Source organism: Condylura cristata, unplaced genomic scaffold, assembly GCF_000260355.1.
Source record: "Condylura cristata isolate star-nosed mole 26May11 unplaced genomic scaffold, ConCri1.0 scaffold00008, whole genome shotgun sequence".
NCBI lineage: Eukaryota > Metazoa > Chordata > Mammalia > Eulipotyphla > Talpidae > Condylura > Condylura cristata.
In genome coordinates, this window is record NW_004567109.1 from 52,027,952 (window position 1) to 52,038,551 (window position 10,600).

At 39.8% G+C, this 10,600-nt stretch overlaps 1 protein-coding gene across 1 annotated transcript in view; it reads left to right on the forward strand.

Moving 5' to 3' along the window:
• Positions 1-8,931: 8,931 nt before the first annotated feature.
• Positions 8,932-10,600, forward strand: part of WDR63 (WD repeat domain 63) — a 50,133-nt gene continuing 48,464 nt past the window's right edge. The window contains exons 1-2 of the mRNA XM_004679529.2: positions 8,932-9,013; positions 9,451-9,489. Of these exons, the coding sequence (XP_004679586.2) occupies positions 8,932-9,013; positions 9,451-9,489 (121 nt within the window). The remainder of the gene's footprint in view (positions 9,014-9,450; positions 9,490-10,600) is intronic.

Sequence of the window (10,600 nt, forward strand, 5' to 3'; positions counted from 1 at the left end):
GAGGTCTGCCACACCATGTGGATCACCTCCGGGACTGGGGATCAAACTCGTGCTGAAGTGTGACCTACAGCTTCTTAGTGCTGTGCTTTAACCCGCTGCGCCACTAGGGAGGGCCCAATAAATAAACCTTAAAAAAAAAAATTGGCCACAGTTAAGTTTGTAAAGGTCACTGAATTTTCATAATAGGTAGTATGACACTTGCTACCTAGAAAATGTTAGATCTAACAGGAAATCTTGTTCAAGTCCTAGTTTAAACCAGTTTCATGGATAATTATAAATAGAAGTATATCACTTACACTGGGATACAATAATTGAGTCCCAAATGCCATGAACAAGGTAGATACTCAAAAGACAGTACCAGCACACTCACTTCTCAGTACAGTTTCTAACGCCTGTATATATCCAAATACCTTAATACTATCTCTTTTTGATAATAATGAAGTCCTTGTGACAGTAAGTATTTGAAATGCATGATTGTTCAGGAACAATTTGAACTTTGAAAAGCATAAATAATGACCCTCACTTAACCCCAACTGGAGCTGAGTTAAAATAGAAAAATCAGGCTTTGGAGTCAGATGGGAGTCCACATTCCCTTCTGCACCACTTATTGGCTGCCTTCTGGGAATTACTTAACCTCTTCCCTCTCTCTGCACCCATTCCTATCTGTGTATAATTAGTCTAATAAAAGGAATGATGCCTTTTAATTAATATAATAGGATGCATGCAAAATACCATTGCATTTCTTGCTCAGCTCCTGCTTTCTGGAGACAGATGCTACCCACAGCCTGCAGACCACCTGGAAGGACCACCTGGACGAAAGGAGGAGAGGGTTGGCTGTGTCCTTTTACACCATTATGACCCAAGCCATTCTATGCTGAAGTGATAGCATTGCTTTTTTCCTGGCCCTCCCTGGTGGCACAACAGGTTAGGGCACAGCACTGTGAACTGGCTGCAGCTGCTTCAGTGTGTGTTCAATCCCTCGCCCCGGACATGACCCACATGATGCGGCAGACCTCTCCTGACTTGCCCACTGTTCTCTTCAGCAGTGTTCTTTGTTGATCTGCCTACTCTGCTCCCCACTCTGTCTCTGGTGAATCCTCTCACTGCCCCTGCACCTCTGGCCTGTACCCCAGTTCTGTATGCATAAATAAACAAATCTTTTTAAAAAATGCTTTCCTCCTTACTTTGGAGTTGCACATATTCCAATTTTTGTAGAAGTTTTAACCCATAACTTCTAGAATTGTCATAATTGGCCCTCTCCTTCTATAGGTAAAGCTTTATTCCCAGATCAGATTTTCTTTTGGGATACTCCTTTGTTCCTCGTGCAGTAATAGCTTGTGATGTTTTCCCCAAGCACTTTGAAAACATGTCAGAGTTCCAGCAGTTTAGAACTCAAACAAGGACACTTCCTTTCCACCCACCTTCTCTCCCCCAGGCATTCTGATGCATACAAACAAAAGACATAAAGACTCCTATTCAGCATCCCAGCCCCCAGTTTCTGAAACTATTTTTTTTTAATTCTCAAAAAGAGGTGGGAGAATCATGCACTAAAAACCACCTCATATCTAATTCATCAGATTGCTTTTCTGTAAATCCAATTTAAAACTTCTCAAAAGATCTTTAAATAATCACAGAAGTATTTTCAATTACAACTTCTTGATGTTGTGACTTGTGACTCATTCCTCCAAATGAACTTGCCCTTGGGGAATCTCTAAAAAATGGATGACAGACTTGGTGTCTCATTGAGGTCACAAGTTTCTCCTTTTCTTTAAATCCAACTGTAAAGGATTATGAATTTTTTGCAAGAAAAAAAATTCATTGGAAGTATACAAAGAAGCTTTTGTTAGGGAACTTCTATCAATAGATTTGTTCTCAAGAATAGCCAGTCAATTAAATAACCCAAATATAATGTATTAAATAGCCATGTAAAATACTGTGTAAAGCAATGGTGATATAAAGGAATGAGACACATCCCCACTTAATGTTCATTAGGAGAGACACCATACAGATAAGCCACTGCAACATAATGTGATGCTTGATATAATAGAAAAACAGAAAAAAGAATGATTAATTTTGTTGGGTGCCTGGATGACATTAGAAGGTGATAAGTGAGGTGGTTACTAAAGAAAAAATAGGAGTTTACCTAATAATGAAGCTCAAGAAAGGCATTACAGGTTGAGGCAGACGTAGAAGTGTAACAGGGGGCTCCCCAGGAAAAGGGGAAGTTCCAGGTTCCTTGCCCCACCCAGAAGGAGGGTGGAGCTGAGCAGAGAAGAGAAGGAATCTGAGGAAGAAGGAAGCTGGATGGAGAGCCAGGAGACCTGAGGAATCCCCATGGAGCAGAAAGCTTGTGATGAAGAAACTATGTTTGTTTCTTGGCCCTGTGCTGGTTGAAACAGATGTGGGTGAGAGACCTGTGGGGAGGGGATGAGGACAATATTTATGTTGATTTTGTTTGTGCTGGTTCCTCCCAGACTTGTCTGGCCATATCTGACCCCTTTCTATGGGTCTGGGACAGAGGTGCTTTAGGCTTGTGGTGGGCTTTCAGGCTTGCTTTGGACCAATCCCTTTTGGGTGGACTTTTGCCCACAAGGGAATGGGTAACTTCAGGTGTTTGATTTAGGAATTATATTCTTTGTCTTCTGTTCTGTTTACTCATTGTATTAAAGTTCTTTTCAATTAAAGCTCTTAAGTCTTGTCTTAATGCAGTGGATGGCAGAACCTATTTAGAGAAGGCAGGTTGGGGGTTCAGTGATGCCCCTTTCTCCCTTCCTGTAACAAAAGTAGAGGTGAAGTTGTAAAATGGCATGGTGTTCTGGGACAATAGTCAAGAGTTTTGCATAACCAGAATTCTGCCTGTTGTTCCTGAGTGTGCCAGGGACTGGAAAACCACGGAACGAGCATGTCACAGCTTTCTTAAATTTATTCAAGTGCACATCAATTCTAGCTAGTAATGTTGGAAATCAAGTTTACCATTTTTATTGAGATATAATTGATGTATATGCTCATACAAAGATTTCAGACACTTAAAAAATGAAAACAGCATTAGTACATTGTGGAACTGAATGCAAAAACTTTATGAGTTCTTTCTACAAAATAAATCTCAGTTGCAGAAGTCTATTTCAAACAATAACCATTATGATCAATGCTTTACTAATCTATAACTCCCTTACAGTTTCAGGCTCCCCAGCAATTAGGGGCTTCAGTTGGTAAGCATTAGACTGGAAGGTGGGTTTAGCCAGGCAGAGAGACAGGAAATGAGATTAGGAATATAACCCATTATCTTCCAGAATCCTGTTTATACAAGGTTTCATATGCCAGACTGGGACTATCTAAGCAAGGTGATAGCAGAGTTGAATCTCTTTTTTTAGAATGCTCTGTTACAACTTGACAAATAAATTAGAGAAAGCAGATTAAGCAAAAAAAAGACAAAAAAACTTACCATTGTCTAAGTAAGAGATAGTGCTCACTTGAATAAAGCAGAGTCAATGAAGATGGCTCAAAAGAGAGATTATTGGAGAGATCTTTAGGAAAGGAAAACAAGACTTAGTGCTATATTGACTGCAGTCAAGGATGACATAGATTTCTAATTTTGCAAACTGTTGGACAATGATGATTTTTTTTTAATTTATTTATTTGTGCATACAGAACTGGGGTACAGACCAGAGGCTCAGGGGCAGTGAGAGGCTTCACCAGAGACAGAGTGGGGAACAGAACAAGCAGATCCACGAAGTACACTGCTGAGGGGAGCAGCGGGTGGGTCAGGAGAGCTCTGCCACGCCATGTGGTCACTTCCGGGGCAGGTGGGAATCGAACTCATACACGCGTAAGTGGCTTTAGATTCTCAGTGCTGTGCTTTAACCTGCTGCGCCACCAGGGAGGGCCAGGACAATGATGCTTTTAACAATGGTAGAAAATAAAGGAGCGGCCCTCCCTGGTGGCTCAACAGGTTAGGATGCAGCACTGCATGTTAGCCACAGCTGCTTCAGTGTGAGTTTGATCCCTGGCCTGGTGGTGACCCACATGGTGCAGCAGACCTCTCCTGTCTCACCCACTGCTCCCCTCAGCAGGGTACTTGGTCCATCTGCCTGTTCTGTTCCCCACTCTGTCTCTGGTGAAGCCTCTCACTCTCTGCACCTCTGGCCTGTATCCCTGTTCTGTATGCATAAATAAATAAATCTTTTGAAAAAAAGGAGGAAAAAAGTTTGTAAAGATAATGAGTTGATTGAAAGCTCTGCTAAGTTGTCATGACAATGGTTCAGCTATTCATTCATTATTATTTTCATCTGGCAACTATTAAACACTAAGCTAGAATTGGAAATTTCCAGGTGTGCAATTTAAGAGAATTATAAGACTGAGAGTATAGAAATGGGAGTCACTGCTGTGTTTAAAGGGATCGATAAAGAACAGAGATTCAACATGATGCCACCAGGAGCCCAGGGAAAACAATTCTGTCAGTGTCAGATGAGGTTGTCTGAAGGATAAGTCTTCCTTCTAGTTTTTAAAAAATGATTTCTTTAGTAACATTTATTTGCAATGTGCAGACACAAATTCTTCAGAAATTGTAAATAATTTATTTGATCTTCCTACGCATCATGTTAACTCTTATTTAGGATCATTAAGTCCCTAATATGTCATGAATCTATAAGTCTCATTTCAATTAAGTATTAAATTGGTTGTAAAATTAATTTAGATAATTACAGCAGACAGCTGCACTGCTTTATTAAATTCTGCCAGCTTACAAATTGAGTTGTCATAATTATTTTTAAAGAAGGAAACAGTGCTCATAAAAATAACTCCACTGTATGAGTCCCACAGGACCCATAATCACAGATAAAATAAACCTTGGAGTTAACTCTGAGATTTAATCTTTGTCCGCTGAGATTCACACTTTCAGTTTGGAAAATGAGCACATTAGAAGTTCTGGGACATCCCATCGAAGAGAAAGTTTTTCTCTTAAACACCTGAATCTAGCACCTGGAAGGGCTTGCTCCTGCTATAAGCAGGGTAGCTGCCCCAAGGGGTTCATGTCCGCGATCTTCATTTCAACCCCTGTTGCTAAAGACTCATTCTAGATGAACTATCCTTCCAGTACCTTTACACTGGGGGTGGGGTTTGGACAGAGTCAGAGCTGGAATCAGTTTGGACCCTTGCCCGAAACACGCCTACGTTGTTCTTTCCTAAGCTGAAGCCTGAGGACCTCTTTCTAGCTCATGTTGCGTGACGTCATGTCATGTCAACCAATCATAAGCCGGCACTGAAAGGCACGGTTAGGGATGGCCCTTTGTCAATCTTAGCAGTGCAGACGCCTCTCTTCTCTTAGCAACAGATGCGTCTTAGCAACAGCCTGCTAGATTGCTGCTGTTTGAGCTCTTGGGACTTGTATTTCCTAGAGAATCTAACTCCCAACTCCCGCTTGCGAAGGAGCTTTCCTCTAAAATATCGTTAAGAGGTCTCTACTCCCTTTGGTTTAGCAGTAACAGGTAAGGGAATCTCCAAACGGGAAAGGAGGATTGAAAAAACAATTAATTTCATTATTTTACTCTTTCAAGAGCGTTCCGAGGGCGCACTGTGCCAGCGATGTGATACATTCAATGATGATTACAAAAAGTACAAACCTTTCTCTCCTGCGTTAAAATAACTTGCAGCCTAACCAGGAAGGCGGAAATCGCAATGAGTTAAAGACACTCTAAGAACTTAGAGAACCATGTCTTCTTCAGAGGTGGCATAGTGTCTGTGTCTGTCGCGTTGCCTGCACGTAATAAGAACTCAGTATAAACTGAGTGTAAGGATGAAGGGATATGAAGACAGTGTGATGCTGGTTATTCAAAGATTAATGTGGGCTGAAGTAAAGTGGGCTGAGATGTCTTCAGCAGCTTGAGAAAGGACTGCAGTGAATAAAGAGTGAAGGTGAAGGAAGAACATTAACTGTCTGAATGTAAGAAACTTGCCTTATTCTGTAGTGATCTCCAGAGCCTAATTGCTGCTCATTATTTCTCTTTCCTTTCCACAGTGTATGCTGAATATTGAGTGAGTCACAACAACAATCTTCAGGCAGTTCTGAATTTGAGACTCTCTACCTTTGTAGAGGTCAGGCATAATTAAATACACTAAGGCGTCACTAGAAAGTATTAGGTAGAAGATTGTGTTCACCTAAGTGAGGAAGTTGGGAGTTTTTGGAGACAGGGAGTTGAGCCTTAAAGAACTAAGTGTAATGCAAGCAGAAACAATGACACTGAGCAAGAGGGAAGGAAGGGAGGAGATTCCCCTAAGAGGGAAATATGAAGGTACCTGTTGTGTGGGACAACACCACACTGATAAAGAAACGGAAGTCACAGAGCACGATACATAGTGCAGCATGCTGCTGAGCAAGCAAGATCCTGGCCTTTTTATTGATAGAATAATCATACAGCACCAGTTACATGGGGCAGGAGGACAAAGAGGAAAAGATGGGTGAAGCTAAAGAATGTGGGCCCTTCCTGGAGGTACAACAGGTTAAACACACAGCCCTATGAAGCTATCCTCAACCATTGCAGCAAGAGTTTGATACACAGACAGAGAGGTGACACACATGGCGCAGTAGACCTCTCCTGTCTCAGGCACTGCTCCTCTCAGCAGTGTATGTCATCAGTCTGCCTGTTTTTCTCACCACTCTGTCTCTAGTGAATCCTCTCACCCCTGCACCTTTGGCCTGTACCCCCAGTTCTTGTATGCATAAATAAATCTCTTTTTTTAATTAAAAAAAAAGAAACTAAAGAAGGTGTTTTTGTCACCTAGGGCTTTGGGGGGACATAGTTTGCTGACCAGATAATTCTTATGTGCTTTATGATAAAGTGCTGTAATCAAAACCATACCCCAAACCCTGGGTCATGGTTCTAATCTTATCAACAAGGCATTCCACTGATCAGCTTCTGGAGTCCTCAGCCCAGGGGCGTTCCTGGTCATACCTCATGATGTATGAGGTGGGAGTAAGTTTATGCATCTATCATAAGCCCCCCGGGTGTCCCCTCTCATACTTCAAGATGCATAGCCTTCCCTGAGTGCTTTTGATTGATTTGAAAGGCATCTCATGAGGTTTAGCTATGACTGATTGGCAGGGCAGTTCTGATCTTGTAAAGGAATGCAAAACAGTAATGCAGTTAACAATAACGATGGCCTAACAGGCAGTTTAGGCTTAGCCGACCCAAGGTACCCAACTGTTTGGAGAAGGAATAAGTAGCCCATGAAAGGCTAATAGAACGGAAAGAGTGGTATGGCAGGAAGACTGTGAAAGGTGTACAAAAGTGGTGCTTACAAGGATGGCTCTCTCTATCCAGTTTTGCAAAGTCCTGTCTACAGACCACCAAAGCTGCTTCATGGAGGTTTAAAAAAATACAGAGTCCCAGACTTGCCCAGACCTTCAGAATTACAGGTATACAGGAAATTTGCATAGTAAATGGACTCCATTTCTACACATGGACTCCATTTCTACACACTAGATAATCGAAACCCTCATTATATTTCTCAATATACAGAGAAGTGACTTGCTAATATCTGCACTTTAGAAGAAGTTCTGAAAATCTACCCCATGAATAACTGCTGTGGTTGGAATAGAGACAGAAATGCCAGTTAAATGTCCATGATCTAGTTGGATAGTGGGGGTGGGGAATCCATGGATAGGAAAAAAAAAACCTATTTACTTATTTTTTTAAAAAAACATTTATCTACTTATACATACAAGAACTGGGACATAGGCCAAAAATGCAGTGGGATGAGAGGATTCACCAGAGACAGAGTAGGGAACAGAACAGGCAGATCAACTGAAATACACTGCTAAGGGGAGCAGTGGGTGAGACAGGAGAGGTCTGTCAAGCCATGTGGGTCAGCTCCCTAGCCAGAGACTGAACTCGTGCTGTGTTGATAGCTTCATAGTGCTGTAGTTTAACCTTTTGTACCACCAGGGCCCCCTACTTACTTATTTGTACAAACCACTGGTTGAAGTGTATGCTTGTATTCTCTGTATAACAAAACAGTAGTATTAGTAGGACCTGTGACTGGCACAAAAGAAATTATATTTTTTGTATAACAGGATATAATGTACAGTTATTTATGCTACTCATTTCTTCAAAATTAAGGTACTAATTAGAACCACTATAGATCTTGTTAATATCTTGTTAGATATTCAGATCTTAAAATTTGATTTGAACTAATTATAATTTTTTAAATATTTTTGATAATTGCATTTCAATATACTGTATACCCTAGAATCCCATGATTTAAAAAAATATTGAAGTATAGCATTGATTTATAACACTATATCAGTTTCTGGTATATATCCTTATTAATAAACATCTGCATATAGTATGTTATGTTTATTACTAGAAGTTTAATTTCCATCAGTTACCATATAGTTTAATTCCATGTTGTAGTCTGACACATGGGCTTTCTTAGGATGCCAAAGTCTTTCATGGCACAAAATTATTAGGAACATGTTGAAAGAGAGAAGAATGTAGAAGTCAGGAGACATTTCAAAGGGAGAAGTAAGAATATGGTATGTGCTTATATGAGTAAAACTTCAACCCATTTACCCATGATTAATTCTAGAGTAGCACCTCCTAATTCCTGGAAACAGAACATGTTACCATACATGGTAAAGAGGAATTAAGGATGTGGGGCGCACCAGTGTTCTCTCTCCTGCTTCCATGACAAGGCCTGTGACAGAATCCTCTTCTTGTGGGTCTACTGTAAAATGGTTATGATCTCACCAGTACGATTCAGGTTGCAAGAGGCCTTGAGTCACAGAACAACAATTTATAAAGATACATGTTGACTTAGCCCAAGGAAAACTTGGCAAAGGGTACCCTCATGTGTAATAAGTAATGTTTATTATTTGAAATTGTAAAGTATAAGTTACTAACGATATTATCTTTTTATGCAGCCTAAATCAGAACCATGGCACCAAAATCTCAAAAAACCAAGAGCCCCCATGCAGCAAAAAAGTTAAAGCTTGACAAAGATAAATATGCATTGCCTGGTAAGATTGTTTATTCATTAATGGGGTTTTTATCAAGTTAGTATTTGTATATATGTATACATGTGCAATATGAAATAATATAAATATATTAATAGCCATAATGATTGTGGTTTTATGTACTTAAAAAACTCTTTTTGCTGTCATTAAGTCAAACATGGAGAATTCCAAACATAGGGGTTTATTTTTACTTTCGATTCATTTCATCATAATATCAATTAAGTACAATGTAATGAATGCTACAACAAATATATCACTAAGAGATAATTCTGTGGAAAAGGCAATTATTCAGATGCTGTTAAATTATTCATGAAATGGTTTAATCTTCATCATATATTTGCTCTTGGGTTTTGTGTTTTAAGGTTTGGTAAAAGCTTGCAATAATAAGATCTGTACTTGATTCCAAAATGTAAATTTGACATCATTTTATTATATTCCAGATAATGAAGAAGTAGAAGCTCTAAATATGGCAAACATGGGTAAGTGGAAATACAATATAGAATTAATGTCCCCAACTTTATAATTTTATGTGCAAAAGCCAGTGAGAATACTACAACTTGATGCTATTGGTAAAAAATGTACACGGGGTAATACTACATCATGTCAGTTAGAATATAAAATAAATTTAGGGAAGACTAAGAAGTAAGAATGGAAGTAAGAGTGAGAAAACTGACTTAGATCAAGAAGCCCTTAAAAAATCCAACTTTGTCTGATTATTGAGAGGCCTTTTATAACTTAGTCTTGTAAACCTGTAAGTTATATACTTTTATTGGAACAATATTTTTCAGACACTTGCCCATGTGTATACTTTTTGTCTATCATGAAACGATACCACAAATTCAAGAATGAGGCAGGTACTCTGTAGAAATTACTATAATAGGCATGGCTGTTGCTGACTTGCATTGCTGTTCATTCACTAGCCCAACCCAGGACCCTACTCACAGGTCTGGCCCTAGCAGCAGAGCACGAAGGACTGTGGTGATGGATAGTGGGTGCCGTAGTGGTAGATGAACTAAGGAGACTCAAATACTGTCCAAAAATGAATAGAGATATAAAATAAGTTAATAAATTCATTTAAAACAAAACAAGGAGTAGCCCTTTTTATAGCTGCAATAGGCAATCAGTAATAACTAGGTAACTGATAGCCAATAGACCTAACTTCCAGAAGCTTCAGGATGCCCTGTGGGCTTCCTCCTCTACTCCAACATTTTCTCATCATGCAGCCAGTATCTCATTCTGCTGGGGGCTCAGCTGAGTCCATGGAAGTCTCGCTACTGATAATCAGTTTATTGTTGACCCAGGGTGCTGATTTCAGTGAAGCACAGTTAGTCTCAAACCTGAACTAGTAGACAGACATTCTTTGGGGGTGCTGGCTTAATCAGACCTAATCAGGCCTAATGAGCATTAGGCCTTGCTGTGTTGACTTTTTTGGGGTAGGCATGAAGGCACGAGAGTGCAGGAACAGTGTGTGGTCTATTGGCTGTAGGTTACCCACAGTTACTACTGATTGCCCTTTGCAGTTAGAAAAAGTCCTACTTGGTTTATCATTATTATTATTATTATTATTATTATTATTATTATTATTATTAT